This window comes from Plasmodium relictum (genome assembly GCF_900005765.1).
Source record: "Plasmodium relictum strain SGS1 genome assembly, chromosome: 13".
Classification (NCBI taxonomy): Eukaryota; Apicomplexa; class Aconoidasida; order Haemosporida; family Plasmodiidae; genus Plasmodium; species Plasmodium relictum.
The window spans coordinates 1674513-1697932 of NC_041691.1; the positions used below are offsets into that span (position 1 = coordinate 1674513).

Here is a 23420-nt window from a genome sequence, read left to right on the forward strand (position 1 = left end):
ATATAAATATATCATTTGTTAATTATTAAAAATAAAAAAAAAAGATATATATGAGAATTATATTACACAAAATAACATTTTTTCTTTTTTTTTTTTTGAATGAGAAAAAAAAATACTTTAAATATATATGATATTTTCTTAATTTCTTTTTTTTTTGTCCATTTTACGCTTGTAAAATAATAATTCATCTCCTTCAATAATATATCCATCAGCTTTACCACATTGTCCTGGTCTGCTACTAATACAAGCTAAAACTCTTCCTTGTTTAAATTGTTCAAGTAGTACTGGATCAATTTGTTTTGATTTTCCTATTTTTTTAATTATTGCATAAGATTTATCTTTTTCATTATTTTTTTTTTCCTCTTTATTTTCTTCATCAGTTTTTTTTTCTTCTTTGCCTTCTTCTTCTGCTTTTGTCTTCTTTTTTTTCCCTAGAGGCACGCCAAATGTATTTTCATACCTATTATTAAGAAAATGTATATATACATGTATTAATAAAATATATATATATATATATTTTTATTTTTTCAGTAGATAATTCCATCTAAATGGATACATAACTTCATTAAATTAATTTTTAGGAATTTATAAGACATATATTATTTTCATAATTAAAAACAAAGATAAATATAAATTATATTTTTTGTATTTTTTTTTTTTTTCTTTATTCAGTCGGTAATTCCAGCTAAATGAATATATAATTTCCTCAAATTTATTTTTAGGAATTTATAAAACATATATTCTTTTCATCATTAAAAGAAAAAAAAAAAAATAAAATAAAATAACACAAATGCAACATTCTTTTTTTTTTTTTTTAAAATAACTATTTTATTTACCATGTTGTAAATGGATGAGAATCAATTAAAACAATACAATTTTTTACTAATGTTTTTGTTCTAACAAGTTCATTATTTGATGCATTATAAACAACATCAATAATTCTCGTGATTTTTGATATACCAAAAGATGGCCATGAAAAACTACCTGAATCTAACTTAATTGCACGATACTTATAATTTCTTCCTCTTCCTCTAACTATGTGAACTTGTCTACTTCCTAATTTCGTATTTGAAGGTGGTCTACCTAATTCATATTTTCTCTTTTTTTTATGAATTTTCTTTTTTCCACCGGTTAAGCGAAGCTTGTGTCTTCCATCTCTACTAATACCCATCTAATAACAAAAAAAAAAAAAAAAAATTATAATTTATATTAAATTAATATCACTTTTTTATTAATTCTGAAGAAGTCAGAGATATTAATATAAAATATATTTAACTTTAATAAAAAAAATATACACTTTTTTTTTCTTGTTTATAAAAAATATAAATGAAACTTTCTCTTGTTATGTATATATTTAAAAAAAAAAAAAATTAATTTCTATTTTTATATTATCATATTTAACATATATATTCATATATATGAAAAAAATTTTATATATTATCAAACAATAATTGAGAAATTATAAAAAAATAAAAATTTCCAATGATATTAAAAAATAACAACAATAAATTCATAAAAACACTTTAATATATAAAAAAGAATTTACATAAAATATAATAAATACAAACAAATAAGCATGTGAATATTTTTCTTAGAATAACATATATATTTATATTTAATGTAAAGTTTTTTTCTTAAAAATATATTATTTTTATCTCATTTTGTTTTCATATAAATTAAAAAATAATTTTTCTTACCTTATTAAAAATTAAATAAATATACTTATAATTCTGTTTTTTTAATTATTTATCTATTGTTTAATTCCTTTAAATTATAAATAAAATGAACTCATGATTAAAAATAACAATTCTTTTAAAATTTCTTATTTTATTTTTTTTTTTTTTTTAAAAAAAAAGAAAAATAAAATAAAATATATGTATGCAAATAATACTTGAAAATATTTTAAAATAAAAAAAAAAAAAATCATGTATGAAAAAATAATGGAATATATATATATACATTTATTTATTTTTTTATACATATTAAATGTAGAATTACAAAATAAAAATAAAAATAATGCACTTATTTCTATATAATATGTTTTTTTTTGTAATATATTTCTCTGCTTTTTTTTTAATTATATATATTATTTACATAATAAAATTGCTTTTTCAAGTAGTAACTTGAGGGGGTTATAAAAAATGTTCAATAAAAAACAAGATACATAATAAATGCCATTATCATTTTTACAAAGAAGTAAATTAAAAAAAAAAAAAAGTCTTGGAATATATAAAATCTTTTATTTTCAATTTTTTAATTTATTATAAATTGAAAGCAATATACAATTATGTACAAATGATCCTTCCCACAAGGTTTATTTTTTTACTTAATTTTTTATTTTTTTTTATTTTGTGTGAATGAGTATGCAAACAAGAAAAATAGTAGCAATTCATGCTATAATTAGAAAAAAAAAATGAAGTAAAAAGTAAATTTTTTATTTTCTACATAATAAAAATGGGATAATGGTAATATTAAATAATTTTATTTTTCTTTTTATCTATTTATTTTAAAATGAGTTAAGTATTATAGATCATTTCTTAATTTTTTATTTTTTTTATTTACCTAAATTTTATTATATATATGTGTTATTTAAAAGTTATTTCAATTATTATTTATTCATTATGCTACATTTTTGAGAATTATTAGTTTTTAGGAATAAGTTTGCTTTTAATATCAAATATTAAAAAAAAAAAAAAAGAGATGAGTTACAATTTTTTATGAGAAAATAAAAAAAGAAAAAACAACTGAAAAAAGTATCTTATTCATATATAAAAAAAAAGTGTATTTTTAAAAACTATAATAAGGGCAAGAGTATATATATATATTATATATAATAAAAGCACATATTTTTAGAAGGAAAAATAAAAACAAATATTAAAAAATAAAAAATAATAAAAAAATTATCCAAATAGAGTAAAATTTTTAATTTTTTTTTAAAATTTTATTTATAACTTCGGATGATAATTTATATATTTTATTTTTTGTTTTTTTATCACATTTGCGAATTTTTGATATATCTTTAATGACAGTCATATTCCCCACTTTCAATTCTCCTTCTAATTTTTTAGCTTTTTTCTTTTCCTTTTTTATTTTATTTTTTTTCCTTCTTTCACTTATTTCTTCTAGCATTTTTTTTTCTAGTTCTTTTCCAGCTTGTGTCATTTGCTTTAAATTTTTATTCTTTAAAGTATTTTTAAATTTATTATATGTCCTTCTAATAGGTTTTATTGTGTTATTATCTTTATTTTTTGAAAATGTTTTATCATTTTTAACATTTAAATATATTCTATTTCTTTCAATCATTTTATTTACTTCATTTTGTAGTTCATCACATTCATTAATTTCTAATTGATTAGTATTAACCACTTTTATATCTACATCTTCTGTTTCTACATTTTTTATGTTTGTTATTTCCTGTATATTATTTACGTTGCAATCCATTTTATCATTTACTTTTATTTTTATTATTTTGAATTACTCTTTATTTCCAAAATTTTAAGTTATATAACAATTTCTTTTTTACTTTCTTTTATTTTTTAAATAATAGAAATGAAAAAAAAAATTGGGATAAAAAGAAAATTTTAACGAAATTATAAAAAAAAAAAAATATGAAAATTGAAAAGAAAAGAAAAACAACGAATAATGAATAATTATAAAAAAGTAATAAAAAAAGAAATATTATTGACAAAAAAAAAATGTATATATATATGTTTTTAAAATAAATGTAAATCCCAAAATCATAAATTTTTGATTTATTAAAAGTGACATTTTTTTAGATATTAAAATATTTTATTTTTTTAGTTTTAAATGTAATTTATTTTTTATTTTATTATATTTCTTTTATATATTTTTTTCGTTTAAAAACGTTTTTTTCTTTATTATTTTAATATTTTTTTTTGAAAAAAGTTTTCAATTTGTTATGTTTTATAAGATATGTTTTTTGTGAATATGTATGTTTCTATTATATATATTTTGTAAATATATAGGCTATTTAAAAATATTTTTATCTATAATTATAAATAAATAATAAAAGATCTTTTAAATTTTTAATTCTTTGTTTATTTAATGAAAAATTATTTAATAAACCGTGTTTTATTATAAGTATCAATATCTATATTTATATAATATTTATAAGCGAAATTTTTTTTTTTTTTAAATTGATTTTTAAAAAGTGTTGTAAAATAATTTTTAAAATATTTTTTTTTTTAAAGGATTTTTTTTATTTTTGAAAAGAATCTATATTTTGTTTCTAATAATAGAAATTAAAGTTAGTATTTTAATATTATTTTAACATTACATATAAAATTTATCACCTATATGTTTTTTTCTATTATATATTTTGTTTTAATAATTTATGAAAATATATAATGCTTTAAATTAATTTATATACATTTTTGAATGAAAGAATAGAAAAAAATTAGCTTAAAGGAATAATCTTGAGAATATGTTGCTATATGTAAGTAAACAAATATATTATTTTTTTTAAATAAAAAAGAAAAATAAGAGAAAATATTATTATTTTGAGGCAGAAAATAATATTAGATTCCATTTTTAAAAGGGAAAAAAAGTAAAATTCCTACAATGTATACAAATACATATAGTATATTTTTTTCTATATGATTATTAGAAGAATGGATTAAAGTAAAATTATAATAAAAAAAGATAAAAGAAAAAATGAAAAAAAAAAAGCAATAAAAAAAAAAAAAAAAATGATATAAAAAAATTAGAAGTAAAAATATAATTTTTTAATCTTGAGACAGGAATTTGAGTATTTTTTTTTTTTTTTTAAAGATAATAACATACATTTATATTTTTTATTTTAAAATAATAATTAAGTTTTATGCCATATAAATTATATATATATATAATTTTTAATTTTAAATAAATATTAAAAAGATAAAAGATAAAAGAAAAAATAACATATAAAAAAGAAAATTAAAAAAATGTCTAAATAATTAAAATATATAAAATAATACAATTAAATTTTTTTTTTCTCTTCTTTTTTAAATAGTAGATTAATATGTACATATAAAAAATATTAATTTATATATATATATGTATAAAAGTATACAAATAGAATAATTATATATATTTCAATAAAATATCACTATGATACAGCAGAAGATACATAAAAAATACAAAATATTAAAAAATGAAGATATAAATCATCACTATACCATTAATGATATAGAAGTTTATTTTCCGTATGAATTATATGACTGCCAGTATAATTATATGTTAAGTGTTTTAAATGCTTTAAAAAAAAGAGAAAATGCAATATTAGAATCACCAACAGGTACAGGTAAAACATTATGCTTGTTATGCGCAAGTATTAGTTATCTTGTCGATATTTTAGAAAAAAAAGGGAATTTTTCTGAAAGTATAAATATTACTGAAAGTAATAAAAATACTTCATTTGATTTTAAAGAAAATGAAAATTCTCCGAAAAAAGTAGTTAGCGATTTCCCTAAAATAATATATGCTTCAAGAACACATAGTCAGTTAAAGCAAGTAATAAAGGAATTAAAAAACGTTTATTTTATAAAAAATAATGAAAAGTATAAATTACTAACTACTATATTAGGTTCAAGGGACCAATTGTGTGTTCATAATATTAATTATAATTATAAAGGTACTTTACTAAATAATATGTGTAAAAGGACTAGAAGAAGTGGAGAATGCATGTACCATAACGGATTAAAATATTTAGATAAATTAAAACATTTATTTACTACACCAATGGATGTAGAAACATTAAATGAAATAGGTAAAGGAAATTCGATAGGCCAAAATATTCATTTTTGCCCTTTTTATGCTACTAGAGAAATTCAAAATGAATGCCATGTTATTTTATTACCGTATAATTATTTGTTTGAAGAAAATACTAGAAAAATATTAAAGTTAAACTTAGAAAATAGTATAATAATAATTGATGAAGGACATAATATTGAAAATGTAGCAGAAGAAGCAGTTTCATTCAAAATAAAAGATTCTGATTTATCTTTTTTTTTAGATTCAATTAAAGCTACTTTAACAGTTTTAGATAAAGTGAATGATATAGATAAAGAAGCAAAAGATAAGATAAATGTTGATGAATTATTTATTTTGAATAGAAGTATAAATGCATTAATAACATGGTTGAACAATGAACGATTAGAAAAAAATGAGAGAAAGAAAATTAAGGAAAAACATAAAACATATGAAGGTAAACAAATATTTGAAATATTTAAAAATAATAACATAAATATTACTAAAGAAAATTTTGAGAAATTCAACACATTACTATCATCTATGATAGAATTATTAAATAAATATATTAATGATTTTAAACTATCTCAAATGGATATAAATAATGTAAATAGATATATCTCCACTATAGATAACATTCGAAAATCATTTGGTATATTATTCAGTGATATTGTTAATAATTGCATAGAATATTTTCAGTTATATATTAATGAAGAAAAAGTATCATATTCCGATTGTGCAGATAAAGTATATGATAAAATGAAAAAATTTTCAAAAAATAAAACAAAAATAGAATATGATAAACATAATTATACTATGTGTAAAAATATTTCCTTATTATGCTTTTCTGCAACAGCTAGTTTATGTGGAATTTTAAAGGAAAAAGTAAATTCTATTATTGTAACTTCAGGTACCTTATCACCAATTGAACCATTTTCTAGGCAATTGAGTGGGAAATATTTTTCTTTTAAGCACATTTTAGAAAATGACCATGTTATAAAATCCCATCAATTATTTGTTGGATGTATGACACATTACAATAACCAAATTTTATTGTCTACATATGAAAATAGAACTAATGAGAATTATATAAAAGCGTTGGGGAATTGCATATTTGATATAATTGTATGTATACCATATGGTGTATTAATATTTTTTTCTTCTTATAGTTCAATGACTGAAACAGTTAATGCTTGGAAAAAATTCCAAATATTTGATAAAATAAATACTTATAAAACTATATTTATTGAACCAAATAAAGCATCTGATTTAAAAGAAATTTTAAACAATTATGAAAATATTATAAAAAAAAAAAAAAAAGGTGCAATCCTCATGGGAGTTTGTAGGGGAAAAATATCAGAAGGAATAGATTTTAAAGATGACTGTTGTAGAGGAGTTATAATATGTGGTCTACCTTATGGTAATGTATATGATAGTAAAATAATTTTCAAAAAAGAATTCTTAGACAATTTTAATTATGAAATAAGTGATGACAACAATTCATCTATCATCCCTTCTAAAGGAAATAAATGGTATAATGAAGAAGCCATGAGATCAATAAATCAATCAATAGGGAGAGTTATTAGGCATAAAAATGATTATGGAGCAATTTTTTTTCTAGATTCTAGATTTTCTAATAATCAAAGAATTAGGGAAATATCAAAATGGGTTAGAACTCATTTTCGTATTTATAGAGATATTGAACAAATACAAAGTGATATAGATAAATTTTTTGAGTTATTTAAAGGATTAAATGATCAGAGTGTGGAAGAAAATAAAAAGAATTCCATTTATAATAAAGAGAAGGACGAAGAAAAAGGTGCCATTAAAGAAATAGGTAAAAATTTTCAGGATTGTTACGTAAAAAATGAGAGAACTAATAAAAATAAACATGAAATACCACAAAATAAATTTATATTTAATCCTACTAAAAAAATGAAAAATCAACCAAAAATTTTAAGTATGATACAGAATATAACAAAAGGGAAAAACCAGGAAAAAGATATTTATGTAGACAGTAAAGAACAAAATATTTTTGAAACAAAAGAGGATAACATTAATATGAAATTAGATAATGCAAAATCTTTGATAGCTTCTTTTAGAGAGATTTTATCAAAAAATATATATGATAAATTTTTTGAGCTTATTAAGGAAACGAAAAAAAAAAATAATGAAAATAAATATGAAATATTAATAAATAGAATTCTAGAATTAATTATACAAAATTTTGTTGAATCGAATAAACAACAAAATGAAAGCGTAAATGAAAATAATTCAAATGTTATTTTAAATGATATAATGAATGAGAAACAATTAATAGATGTTTGGAGAATTCTGATTAAATTAATTAATAACTTTTTTCCTGTACAAGAAAAGGAAAAATGTTTTTTTATTCTTCAAAAAAAATTCAAGGAGAAAACAAATGATTTTGATGAATTAGAAAAATATGTATACAATTATAGATTAGAAAAAATAGAAATCATTTAATAAATAAATATAGTACCATATATAAATGTATCATTATCCATCTTTCATTTTTAATTAACATATATTAATAAATATTCTTTATATGTATAAAATTATAAATTATTAAATTAAATACTTTTAGTTAAATATAACCTAAAAAAATGACTCTTAAAAATATATATATATATATATATATATCAGTAATTAAAATGTTACATTTATGTATGATGGTAAATTTAATAATAAAAGTTATTCTTATATATAGTTTTAATTTATTGAAATTGTAACCTTTTATTATAAAATTTTTGAATACCTATATATATATATTAAATTTTTATTTAATTTATAAAACCAAAGTGTAATATCTTTTAAGTTTAAAAATTTTTAACAGTACTAAATATATGTTATCTTTTTATTTTATTCATTCATTTATTTTTTTTTTTTTTTTATGTAACAAAAAAAATTTTAATTTAAAATTTTTTTTTTCAAAATTAAATTTAAAAAAAAATTTTATCAAATAATTTTAAAAGTTAATGGCCATATTTTTTTGTAAGTACTTTTCCTAAAAGCGTGTTATTAATAAATAAAATAAAGTAAAATAAAAAAAAAAAAATTAAAAAAAAATTAATATTGTATTTTTACTAACTCATTAAAAATTTTTTTTTAAATTAATTTCTATAATCTTTAAAAGGATTAGTATATACTTTTTTTAAATATAAAAAAAATATTAAATACTAGAATATATGTTTTGAATTAAGCATTTTAAAATTCATAAACGTAATTTATTCACTTTTAGTTTTAAATTATTATCCTTTAAAAGACAAAAAATTATATATATATATATATATAAATATTTCATTTTAAATAAAAATGATAAAAATTACAATACTTCGTCTAATGCGTGTTTTACAATATTATGATTTCTCAACTATCAAAAAAATAAAATAAAATAAAATTATATAATTTTTTGTAAATATTTATCCTATAAATATATTAAAAAGTTATTTTATTGTATATTTTTTAATACTTACCTTTTTTTTTTTTTTTTTACTTTTACTTCTTCTATACAAAATTTTTACTAAAAGGATAAAAATGCACAGAAGGAGCACAATAAAGAAAGCTAAAAAAAATAATTTGAAATACCTAATGGTAAATAGAATTAAAAAAAAATAAAGATTGTAAAAGCTATTATGATATTAAAATATTTATATAGGTATTTATTTTTTTATTTACCAACAAGCTGTACTTAAAATGTTTGTGTAACCAAAATAAGAATTTTCAATTATATTTTTAGTCTTAACTGTACCATGCCGTTCTTTTAAAATATTTTGAATTTTATGTTTCGTTTGATTAATAGAATAATTTTCTCTTAAATTATTTTTTATTTTTTGTATAATTTCTAATTAGAGAAAAAGGAAAAATGATATATATATATATATATATATATATATATATATATATATCAACTTCAAAAAAGCTTTTATTTATATAAGAAGAGTTATAATAAAAATTTGATAAAAAAAATTTAGATAACATACTTCTATAAAAAATAAAAATCTTTGTATGCTACTTTTTTAGTTTTACCATTTCTATTAATTTCATATTTTTTTAAAAAATCCTCTTTTTTTTTTTCTCTTATATTATTTTTTGTAATATCTTCTAAACTTGAATTTTTTGCTGATGATAAATATGATTTTATTCTTTTAGTATTATCCATTAACATTTTTTGTTATAAAAAAAAAAAAAAAAAAGAAAGAAAAAAAAGAAAAGAAACATTACTTTTTAACTTAAATGCATTATTCTTAAAAAAAATTCTCTTTTTATAGAAATATAACATTACTTATCTGTATGTACTAAAAAAATATAATTATGTATCAAAAAATTGAACAATAAAACAAAATGAAACAACTCTATACATACAAAAAAATAAATTTTTTCTTTTTTATTCATTAGAAGCAAGAAAGAACGTTTACATGATTAAAATATAATAAAGTTAAAAAAAAAATAGATAATATAGACTTAATTTTATCGATGTAGTAATATTTTTTATTCATATCAATGTTGGTAATGAACTTATGAATAAAATATGAAAGCATCAATAAAAGATATATATCTAACGAATTATAAAAACTTCTTAAAATAATTACAGTTATGTATGTGTGTAGAATATTAAAAGAAACATACAGAACTAAACGAATTTAACACCAAAAAAAAAAAAAAAGTTTCATAATAATATAATGATTGATTTGTCTTTAAAAATAGAAAATAATTTTTAATTTTTAACTTTTTTTTAAAATATAAAAGATACATTAAAAACATACTACTTTTATACTTCTTTGAGTAAAATATTAATTTAATAAAATTGAAAATTATATCAGATACCCCCGAATAATTCCACCATTTTATTTTAAAATGAAATGAAAGAAATAATAGAGAAAAAAAAAAAAGCAAAAGTGAACTTCATATATTTTAGCTAAATAAAAATGTCTTTTTCTTAATTTTAATGCAGTTATTTTCATTCACTCATTTTTATTTATGTTTTTTTTCAATGCATGCAAATAAGTTTCAAAAAGACCTAAAACATAAACAACTCTAAAAAAGAGTAAGCTTCAAATAAAATAAAAATAAAAAAAAAATGAAATTATTTAAAATTAAAAAATACAATTCATAAATAAATTATTCAAAAAATATGAAAGAATGAGATTTTAAATCATATTAGATAGTATATGCTTATATGATTATTCGTTGTAAAATTCAATTAATATAGCAATTTTACATCTGAGAACATGAAAAATATAATTTAGAAGTATTTGTAATATTTAAGTTATTATGAATAAAATTAAAAAATTAAAAAAATTAAAAAATAAAATAAATAAAAATAAAACACTGTCCCATAAAAAAGTATGAATTTACAAATACTACAAACTAATATCTTCATAATTTTCTTCATAACTACATTTGTAGCTATTTATCCCTATATTTATAAATATTACTTTTTTTTCCTCATGTCTACTTTTCGAATGAAATTTTTTTAAACAGAATAGTCTTTATTATATCTATTTATAATAAATAATTAAAATTTTATAATATTTTTGTATAAGCATTTAAAAAAAAAAAGGATAATTCATGCAAAGTTGAAATATTATTCTCATAAAATATATTATAAATATATATATATATAATATTTTTTATATAAATTTGAATATTTTTTATGAATTTTTAATATTTAAAATTAATAATGAGTTATAATTGAACTTTTTTTACTTTACATGTTAATTTTAAAATACCTCAATATGAAAAAATATTGTATTGAAATATTTATTTAAAAAAAATTGTAACATTAGCCTTTTATCTTTTTTAAGTATCTTTTAAATATGGATTATTTTTAATAAATTTCTTTTTTCTTTTTTTATTTATAACAATTTAGAAATTATTTTTTAAAAGTATAATAATAGTGAATACAAAGAATAGTTATAACAAACGTGATGCGCATAAAATTTCCTTTTTAATAAATTAAATAAGTACTATTTTCATTTTTTTAAATAAAAAATCTACAATAATTAATTAAAAAAAAAAATTTTTGAAGCATTATTTGTTTTTTTAGTAATTGCTGTATTTTTTTAATAAATTTTTAAACACATATTTACTTATTTGTAGAGAATAACGATAATTTTAAATAATAAAAAATAAGTTTATAATACTAATTAATTATTTAATAGTAATGTACGCTCTGTCACTTTATAAAAATCTTAAATTAGATTTATTAAATAAAGACAACTTAGCTTAAAAAAAAAAAAAAAAAAATATTTATTGCACATCATATAAATATATTTTAAAACTCTTAATTTTTCTATTTTTTTAAAAACATAAAGGAAAGAAATATATAATTTACTACTGTCTATAATAATTATATATAAATTAAAGTGGAATAAAAAAATAACCTTTTTAAATAAAATTATATATATACAAAATCATTATTCATTAAAAATGGTGTTCTATTATTTATAAAAATTAAATTAGTACATAAATCTTAAAATATAAATATATCATAGATTTTTTTTTTTTAGCTTTTATATGATTTCACCTTGTTTATAAAATAATATGAAAATTTACGCATTATCTTTTATTGAAATCTAGTAAATTTTTAGAACACATTTTTATTTTTTTTACTTTTCTTTAAAATTAATAACGATATATTTTATAATTAAATTTGACATTATTCACTAATATTAATATATATAATATGCTTTTAATTTGCTAATATATTATTTTTTTTCAAATGTTTTGTAGAATTTAACATATGAGAAAAAAAAAAAATGAAGGGTTTATTAATAAGTTAAATGTTCTCTTTTATATTTTATATATAGTTGTTCCTCAATTTCTTTTATTTTCTCTTTTTTCATTTTTATGCATATATATTTTTTTAAATTTAGTGTTATATAATTTTTTCAAAAGTATACACAGTTCAGAAAAAATTATAATTATTAGATGCAAAAATTAAAATAATTTATTTACAAAATTAATTTGTATGTGCATCATAAATGTAAGAGTTTCGTTCAATTATAGTTAATTTTAAGAGCTTATAAAAATTAAAACATATAAGGAAATATTTTTATTTAATTTTATCTTATTTTTTATAATTATTTTTGTTTTATTATTATTATTATTTATAAATTATTTTCATTATTTTAAAATTTTTTTTTTATTATCCTTTTTTATTACCCATTTAAAAAAAAGGTTAACTAGTGATGATTTTTTTTAACTATCATCATTTAAAATATAAAAAAAAAAGAAATATTTCAATATGTTGTGAATATTAAATATATATATATAAATACATAAATTAAAATTAAAATTAAAATAAATATTTTATCATTTTTATTTGTAACAAATTTTACATGTCAATATAAGATTCTTTATAGTTCATAATTTATTTAATTTTTTATTTTTATTTTCTTATTTTTTTCTGTTTTTTTATACTTAAAATATTATTTAGTATTTTTTTTCTTTTTTCTCTATTCATATTTTCTTTTTTTTTCCTATTTTATATTTATTTAATGATTCATTATTTTATATTTTAATCATATGTATATATAAAATGTACATAATTCATGTATAATGTGTTTATTGTTAATACTTAATTTTAACTTGCTATTTTTAACGTGAATTTATTTAGCATTAAATGATTCTTTTTTATATTTTTCATTATATCAAAATTTTTTGTTATATTTTTTTTATTATTAAAGTATATACAATAGTTAATTTTTATATAAAAAATGGGAACAACATATTAATTTATTATTTTGAACCTTTATTAAAATATTATGAAAAAGTTTCAAATTTATTAACGATTTTGTAAATTAAAAAGAATTATATCTATATCTATATATATATATACTTAAGTAACCTTATGTATCTATATATATACATGTATTTGAATTTATATTGGTTCAATAATTAAAACTTAATTTATCTTAATTTATTCATTTATGTAATTATTTTTACATTTTTTATTAAGAAAATTTGTTAATATTATTGATTTATTTATTTTTTCTTTTTAATTCTTTTAATTTACAACTAGATAATGCATTTATGATTTATTTTTTTAATATTATTTCATTATTTCTTTTTTCTTTTTTTTTTTTTTTTTGCATCTGTGCATTAGAAAAAATTTCATTACAGTATTAATCATTTGAAAAATATTTTAAAATATATAAAAGGAATGTTAATATTAATTTTTTTTATTTTTTTCATACTATTTTTGAAAAAAGAATTGAAGTGTTGTATAAAAACATAAATTTATTTATATATATAAATTATTCTAAAAAATATTTTAAGTTACATTTAAAATAATTTTAATAATTTAAATGATGTTCTAATGATTTATTTCCGTATTCATTTTTTTTTATTATTTAAAACATACTTTATTTTGATCTGTTTTTTTTTTTTTTCTCTCTTATATATATATATTGAAATAACTTTAAATTGTTATGCATATATTATCTTCTTTTTTTTTTTTTTAATTAAATTGTTTTATTATTCAAATTACAGTGTTCACAACCATAAATTTTACAATTAAATAAAAAAAAAAAATTAGTATCTTTATCTATTTATACAAATTAAAAAAAAAGTACTTAAGTGTATAATTATTCATATTTATTTATTTAAAAAAAAAAAAGTTATTTACATATACAGAAATTTCTATTTATTAATTCTGTTAAAAAAAAATGTAATAAACAATATTTAATAATTTTTAATTTAGTTTATGATTATAAATGTTTTTTAAAATTTTTTGATGTTTTGTATTATTTTTGTAAAATATATTTTTGTTTGTTTCTTTATTTTTTTTCATATTTTTTTATATATATATTTTTTTTTTTTCTTTTTATTTTTCTACTAATCTATTTATTGATTTAATTATATTTTAATCTAAAAGTTTTATATTATATTTTAGCTAATTATACTTAAGTTTTATATAATATTATTATATTTTTTTAAGATTTATGATTTATAAATACTATAATTAATTTCTACGAATTTAATACTAAAAATATAATTAAATGTAGAAAAAAAAATTTATATTGATTAGTTATATAATATATATGTTGTAATTATAATTAATAAATGATAGTAAAAATTACTTAAAGTAACTAATAATAAAAAAAAAATTGTAATAGTAAAATTTTAATAAATTAAAAAATATTTATATGTATAATGAATAATATTGATGTCCTTAAATAATATGAATTAAAAGAAAATTATTTTAATAAAATATAATAATAAATTTCTCTATTCTTTTTTTCAAAAGATAAAAATAAGTTATTGGATTTTTTAAAAGTAATAATATTAGGTTATAACAACAAAAAAAAAAAAGAAATAAAATAAAAAAAAAAATAGTAGATTTATAGAAACAACAAAATTTATTGTTTTTTAAGTAATGATTTCATTAAGTAAATATTTAAATAAATACATTGAAAAATAAAGTAGAATTAAGTAACATTTGTTACATTAAATATTCCATATATATATTATTCCTAGTTCGGCATAAAAAAATAAATTAAAAGATGTAATGAGTAACATGCTAAATAAAGCAACAGATTTGAACGATTTATGCTTAAATGGTTATAATAGTACAGAAAAGAAATATAAAGAGAAAAATATTTTAGATGCGCATGAAGATAATATGGATACATATAAAATTAATAATTTAAATGAAAATATTAAAGCTGAAAATTTGTTAGAAGAAAAAAAATTATTAAAAAGCCAACATGAACTTGCAGTAAATGAGGAGAGAAAAGAAGGAATTTCTAACAATAAAAATGAATATATTAATGTAAATAATAACAATGATGATATAAATAATAAATATATTATTAGAGATATAAATGTTAATGAGCAGAATGAAAATATAAATGAAAATAGAAAAGTAAATGAAGACATAAGTAATGAGAAAGATAAAAATGCAAATATAAACTCAGATAAAAATGAAAATACAAATAAAGATGAAAATTTAAATGAAGATGCAAATAAAAATGAAGATAAAAATACAAATGCAAATTCAAATAAATATGAGAATTTAAATGAAAATTCAAATAAAAATGAAGATAAAAATACAAATACAAACTCAAATAAAAATGAAGACTTAAATAATGATGGAAATTTCAATAAAGATGCAAATCAAAATGAATATAAAAATACAAATGCAAACACAAATAAAAATGAAGACTTAAATAATGATGGAAATTTAAATAAAGATACAAATCAAAATGAAGATAAAAATGCAAATGCAAACTTAAATAAAAATGAAAATATATATATAGATGAAAATTTAAATGAAAATGCAAATCAAACTGAAGATCAAAATATAAATATCAATACTAATACCAACTCCAACGCATGCATCAACATCAATACTAACAGCATAACCAGTACTAATACTAATATAAATTCAAATGCAGATACAAATACAAACGAAAATAATTATAATATAACTAATTATGTTGATACAAATGAAATTTACATAAATAGCAGTATGAGACAAAAAAACATGGAAGGAATAAATTATTTAGCAAGTTTATCTAATAATAGCTCATTAGAAAAAAATGAAAAAAAAAATAAGTATAATTTCTTATTATTAAATTCAAGTAGTGGGGAAAAAGAGGATTTATGTGCATATGAAGAAAAATTGGGTATTTCATGTAGATTTTTTATCAATACATCAAATCCTTATGATTTTGATATTAGAATAATAAAAGAAAATTGTTTAACTATATTTCAATTATTATACACGGAAAAAAAGAAATGGTGTTCGCTCTATATATGTACGCATAATGGTCCAATGTCAAATTTTAATTATCATTTATATAAAATTTTATGTAGTAAAGATGATATATATATATACTTTTTTTTATTCAAGAAATTTATATTTTCATGCTACATATATTTCAATTTAGTAAGCATTAAAATATATTCTTCTTCCTCAAATAAAGAGGACAGTAAATTTAATGATTTTACAAATATTCTTAATAAAAAAAGTTTTATAAATAATGAAAAAAATTACAAGAATGAAGAAAGTAGTATATCTTCTAATAAAAAGGACGATGCCTATATGGAGAACAATGATGAAGTAAAAAAAAGCGAACTTCCTGAAGCAAAGGCATCTTTACCTTCTAATGAAATTAATTTGAATTTTGAAAAAATAAAGGAGCTAAGTAACGTTTATAATAATATATATGATAGTAATAAAAGTGAAGAATCTAAAATTTTAAATTTTTTATATGACCCATGTAAGCATTTATATGGAAATAAGCTTAATATTTGTTCAAGTTATTTAAATTTTTTTGATATGAATCAATCAGATATAAAAAAAAAATTACAATTATTTATTAATACGCATTCTCCAACTATGATAAATATTACAAAAAAATGGAATTCTTTTTATTTAAATAAGAGTAAGATTTGCTCTTTTGTAGAAAAATATAAGGACATAAAATTTTCTTCATTTGATAATTCTAGAAAAGATAGCACAGAAAAATTTATTAATTCATTTGTTGAAACTTTTTCTGTTATAAAAAATTTTAATAATAAACAAATTAAAGAAGAAAAAGAAAAAGATGATGAAGAGCAATATTCTGAAAATGAACATATTTTACTTAAAAATGAAAAAAAGAATAATAATACTTCAACATATAAAATTGAAGAAAATAATAACACAATTTCTATATTAAATGAAAGCACAAAAAATGAAAATAAATCATTAGATAATATAATTGATCAAAATAATAAAATAAAAGCACCAGATAACAATATACAACTTTTAAATTATAACATTATTAATATTCATGAAATTTCAAGTAATACAGATAATTTTATAATCAATGAAAACAAAACAATTCAGAACAAAGATGAAATTGGAAACCAAAATTTCAGTTTTAAAGATGATACTCAGAATAATATATTTAGTAAAAATAATAATGAAAAAATTGAGGGATCCTCTGAAAATAACATTGATAAAGATAATTACACTAATAAAGATGATAGTTCAAATGATATTAATAAAAACGAAAATGACATGAATAGCATGACTAAAAATAAAGAAGACCTAAGTAATATTAATAATAATTCAAATAATAGTAATGATAAAACAATTAATGATGATAATAATAATGATAAAACAATTGATGATAATAATAATAATGATAAAACAATTGATGATAATAATAATAATGATAAAACAATTGATGATAATAATAATCATAAAACAATTAATGATAATAATAATAATGATAAAATAATTAATGATAATAATAACAATGATAATAATAATAATGATAAAATAATTAATGATAATAATAACAATGATAATAATAATAATGATAATAATAATAATGATAATAATATTAATGATAATAATAATAATGATAATAATAATAATGATAAAACAATTAATGATAATAACATTATTGCAAATATAAATGAAAGCAATTATAATGGTTGCAACATAAACATTAGTAATTCATTTAACAATAATGACAACATGAATAATGATATTAATGATAATATAATTAGCACTAGCATTTGTAGTAATAATAATAGTAATCATAATGAAGGTATTAGTAATATCAGTAATGATGAAACATATAATAAAATATTTAATACAAACAAAAAAAAAGTTACAAATATTATATGTGAGGATTATACCAATGTTACAAGTAATAATAAGAATGAAAATAATAAAGAAAATTGTTTTAATGATACAAAGGAAAATGTTTTCAATTGTGTAGAAAGTAAAGAAAATATATTGGAATTAAATATGTTAAATAAAAATTGTTTACCTAATAATATAATTTTAAATAATTTAAATATATTAATCACTGATTTAAATGAATTATATGATTATTTAGAGAACACTAAAGATAAAACTATAAAACTAGATACCAATTACTTACTAAAAGAAGAAAACAGTGGAAGTAAAAATAATACATTTAGTACAAAGGGTGAGAATAATATAAATAACTTATATAAAGAAATAAAATCAGATAAAGAAATGTATCATAAAAAAGACGAATATTTTAATATAGAAATATCATCTGTTGACATGAAAAGTTTTTGTTCTGTGTGTTCAGGAATTCAATATGATAATTTTGAAAATAGTCTTAATCATTCAGAGGAAAATAATTACAAAAAGATTGAAGTATTTATGAAAGAAAGTGACTTTTTTTGTAATTGCAATAATATTAATAGCTATCACAATGAATTGTTAAATGAAAATTATAACTACAAGGTTTGCTTTAATGGTGATCAACCTAATGAAGAATATTACGTGATAAAAAAAGATGAGATGAAGAGAGTGAATGGGAAAAAGGATGATCATATAAATATGGATAATGAAGAAGATATGAATGAGGAAGAACAACAAAATGGAAAAAACGAACTTAAAAATAGGTGTCTAGCAAAAAATAAAAATAAAATATGGGTACAAAATAAGGATTTAGAAAAAAAGCCTTTGACTAGTAGAGAGTTAAGAAATATAAGAAGAAACAAAATAGCTAAAAATCAACAGGATCAAAAAAATAAGTCAGCAAAATCTACACAGAATTTTGACTTAAAGTCACCTAGAGTTAAAAAATTAGAGAAATTTACAAATGTTGATCAAGAAGAACTTAGAGAAGTTTTTGGACCGACAGGAGTTTCAGGTGTTTACTTTGAAAAAAGTAGAAGTAGTTGGACTGCTCAATATAAAGTTAGTGGAGGAAAAAGAAGAGCAAAAAGATTTTTAGTTACTAAAAATATGACTTATGAAGAAATAGAAAATGTAAAACAACAGTGTATAGCATATAGAAAACAAATGGAAAAGGAGTATGTAAAAGAATTTTTAAATGAAGAAAAAAAAAAAGCAAATAATATGAATTGCTCTATAAGAAAACCTAAAAGAAAAAGAAAAATGAAAAATTTTTATGAATGTTAAAAAAAATTGAATATGTTATTATTGAACCTTACTGTAATTGAGTTAATGATTAATAATTTAATTAATAAAAAAATTAAAATTTTAAAATAATATAAAATGATTTATTATAGATTAATTTTTTATAAAAATAATTCCTATTTATTTTTTTATGTAATGATGTTATCACTCTTTATTTTACATTTTTTTTTTATAACTTTTTTATTTAATATATTTAAGATGCCAACGATAATCCATTTTTACTCTATTATTATTTTATGTAGTAAATTATTAAATTTAAATAGTTTTTTGTTCAATATATAAATTAACTTGCTTATAACACTTAAATATTCTTTTTTTTTATACATCAAATATTCAACATTGTATAAAAAATTAAAAATGTAAAATAGAAACGTGTACAAAAATAGTATATAAAAATGATTTTTATCTTATTTTATTTTATTTTTTAATCGTAAAAGTGTTTTATATATATTTTTTATTTTATAATTTTTTCATTTTATTTTAAAAATATATTCATATATATAAACCGAAAAATACATAAAACATATTTATAATTAATAGAAACATATAAATGTTTATTCATATTTTTATTTAATATATAGATAATTGAATACTCTCATTTTTATCTCATTTCAATATAATATTTTATATATTTATAATAAAGTTAAAATTAAATATTAAAGTATATTACATTTTAATCAATATGAAAAAAAAAATTATATAAAGTAAAATAGCATATATTAAAGCGAATAAAAAAATGAGACCTAAAAAATGTTAAATTATTTTTTTTCTAAATTTTTGATTATATTTTTTTCTTATAAGACAAACTTTTTTGTATGAATTTTGCTTATTTAATTTGAAAAATGAATTATAGAGTTTATATGTTTTAAATGTTAACTATATTGTTGCCTGTAATATTGTCTTTGTTTTATTTAAAGTTCAGCGGAAAAAACTTTTTTTTTTTTTTTTTTTTTATCTTGAATATTTCTCTAACATTTTTATGCTAGATATATTCTATAATAAAATTACAAATAATCGCAGCACAAAAATATTTAATTTAAAAAAAAAAAAAAAAAAAGATAATAAAAACTAAAAATTTAAAAAAAATGAATATTAAAATATATAGTGTTCAGATAAATGAAAATTGTACGATCTGCTACAGTGGTTCAATCTTATTTTAAATATGCAATTTAATAAAAAATAGTAAACACTTATAAACTCTATTTTACATTAAATGTAGCGTTATATTTTGTGTATATTAATAAAAGAAATAATAATTAACGCACAAGATAATTAGAGTTGAAAAATATTATTAAATTATATATTTTTTTTTTTATTATTAATTTCGATTAATTCTTTTTTTTTATCCTGTTATCTAAAATTTTTTAGCAACCGCAAAACCAACTCTTTCATTATCATAATCAAAAACAGTGTAATATTTACGCATAAATGGATCACCTAATATGAATGTATTTTCATTAATATCTAATGGTAAAATGTATACCATACATAATGATTCATCAAATTCTAATGGTTCTAAATAAAATTCTGGTTCTAATGTATATTTGTTGTTTTGAGATTGAAATTCTAAGACTGGTAAATCATTATTGTTACAAGCAGTTATATAAAATGGTATAAATGGTAACTTAACAATTTCTGTATTCCTAAAGAACTTTTTAATAAAATTTGTTGGTGCAGTAATTATGCTTGTGCCACTGTCAACAATAGCATTAGCTTTTTCAAAAGTGATATCTCCAAAACGCACATTTAAATCTATTTGCCAAAATAAATCGTGATTTAATTTTTCATATGTTAATTCTCCTTCATAAAATTTATCTTCTATTCCACCTATTGTTAAAAATCCAGATTGCTTATCATGTGATGGTAAATAAAAAGTAAATAAGGCATTATCTATTTTATTCTGAGTTTTTAATTCTACAACTAATGGGTCAATTGAGCCAACAGATAAATCTTTCCATCCTAAACCTATTAATCCATCAAATGGTGAAGAGCTATAAAGAGGTTCTAATCCATCGGTATCTGTTACCTCAATAAATTTATAAGAAAGTGACAAATTGCCTATTGATACTAAATCTTTGCTAAAGAATCCTTTAACGGTTCCTGAACCATAAGATAATTCTACTTTTGCTCCATCTGCTTCATATGTTTTTGATTTAGATGAATCATAGCTACTCTTTTTAAGACATCCTGAACTAGTACAGCTAGCACCAGGTATCCATAAGTTTGATGAACCTGTATCAAATATAAACTTAAACTTTTGTTTATTTTCTCCTATTTCTCCTTCACCATAATAAAGTACATTTGCTACATCTTCTAATTCTATTACATCATTTTCACTTCCTAAATCATTTTCTGCTAAGCCAGATTTAATAAATTTGAATGATTCCCTTATATAATTTTGCAATTTTTTGTTTACTAATGTTTTTAAATATTTTTCATGAACTCTTTCAATTTTAATACCAACAATAACATTATCTGAGTTTTGAAGTACTTCATTCAATTTATTATTAGAAAAGTAATAGTTTTCAACAAGGAAAAAAGCAAATACACCAATCAAAAGAATGGAAAGAATTAAAAACACTATTCGTAACTTTTTCTGAACTTTAAAAAATTTTAAGTTATTAGCCCTCAACCTTTCAAAAGCTGGAGTGCTCTTAATCAAACTGTTGGAGTAATCTTCGCTTTTTATAGTAATATCCATACTTATATAATATAGAACAAATTTTTTTTTATTCTAAATATACAAATTTTTTTTTATTTCTATTAAAAAATTACGTTAATTTAAAAAAATAGAAAAGTATAAATCTTTCCCCTTAAAGCACAAATAATATAAATATTCTTTTAATTACTTTTAAATTGAGAAATTCTGAAAAAAAAAAAAAAAAATATAATTAAAAATGGATATTCTATTGAAAATTGAAACTTAAAAATTGCATTTAAAAAATTATTCTTACATATATTAAAATGATATATTCCTAAAAAGTTTAAGTTATTGTATTAAAACAACAATGCTGATAAATTATTTTTTCAAACAAATTTTTAGTGAGTTAAAAATAAAAAATAAATATATGTAGAAGGAAAATAAAAATTATAAATAGATATTATAAAAAGTCCTTTTGATAATTTAGAATAATAATAATATTATTTTACTAAATGCTTTAAAAGATATCTTTTACTTTGTGTTAATTATCTTTTTTGCTTTTTAGTAATATATAAATTATTCTAATAAAAACTAATAAAAATTAATTTTATTACAAAAATCATATTTATATATGTTTTTTTATAAGTTAAAAATGAAAAAAAGTATGGCATGTACGTTTTTGAAAAGTAGTACTAGATATATTTAATTTCATTAGTTAAGAATATTATATAAAAAAAAAGAAGAAATAAAAACAAAAACTATATAAAAATTGAGAGATGTAAGCAAATAAATACAAACTTGTTATTATGCATGGACTCCAAGTGCAATTCATGCAAAAAAAAAAAAAAAAAAAAATAGTTTAAGTTATAAAAAGAGAGTAATGCAAATTTAAAAAAAAAAAGATTTCAAGAAGAGAAAAAAAGATATTATATATTCCTATATTTTCTTTTATTTTATATGGTTTTACATAATAGAAATATAACTTTGAGTGATTTATGCACCATGTATTTTTTTTTTTTAAAAAAAAAATATAATAAAAATATATTATCTTGTATTTATTCTTAATTCATGAATGAAATA

General features: G+C 17.5%; 5 protein-coding genes across 5 annotated transcripts; 2 read left to right on the plus strand and 3 right to left on the minus strand.

Moving 5' to 3' along the window:
* Positions 1–138: 138 nt before the first annotated feature.
* PRELSG_1342600 (40S ribosomal protein S8e, putative) lies at positions 139–1171 on the minus strand (the record flags this gene model as incomplete). Its single annotated transcript, XM_028678964.1, has 2 exons — positions 139–460; positions 837–1171. 2 exons carry the CDS (start codon positions 1169–1171, stop codon positions 139–141), a joined length of 657 nt encoding a protein of 218 aa, XP_028536058.1.
* A 1751-nt stretch (positions 1172–2922) lies between these two features.
* Positions 2923–3441, minus strand: PRELSG_1342700 (conserved Plasmodium protein, unknown function; the record flags this gene model as incomplete). Its single annotated transcript, XM_028678965.1, has 1 exon — positions 2923–3441. One exon carries the CDS (start codon positions 3439–3441, stop codon positions 2923–2925), a length of 519 nt encoding a protein of 172 aa, XP_028536059.1.
* Positions 3442–5109: 1668 nt separating this feature from the next.
* On the plus strand, positions 5110–8235 carry PRELSG_1342800 (DNA repair helicase, putative; the record flags this gene model as incomplete). The annotated part of the gene is made up of 1 exon (XM_028678966.1): positions 5110–8235. One exon carries the CDS (start codon positions 5110–5112, stop codon positions 8233–8235), a length of 3126 nt encoding a protein of 1041 aa, XP_028536060.1.
* Positions 8236–15292: 7057 nt separating this feature from the next.
* Positions 15293–19681, plus strand: AP2-G2 (transcription factor with AP2 domain(s), putative; the record flags this gene model as incomplete). The annotated part of the gene is made up of 1 exon (XM_028678968.1): positions 15293–19681. One exon carries the CDS (start codon positions 15293–15295, stop codon positions 19679–19681), a length of 4389 nt encoding a protein of 1462 aa, XP_028536061.1.
* Positions 19682–21053: 1372 nt separating this feature from the next.
* Positions 21054–22400, minus strand: PM4 (plasmepsin IV, putative; the record flags this gene model as incomplete). Its single annotated transcript, XM_028678969.1, has 1 exon — positions 21054–22400. One exon carries the CDS (start codon positions 22398–22400, stop codon positions 21054–21056), a length of 1347 nt encoding a protein of 448 aa, XP_028536062.1.
* Positions 22401–23420: the final 1020 nt, after the last annotated feature.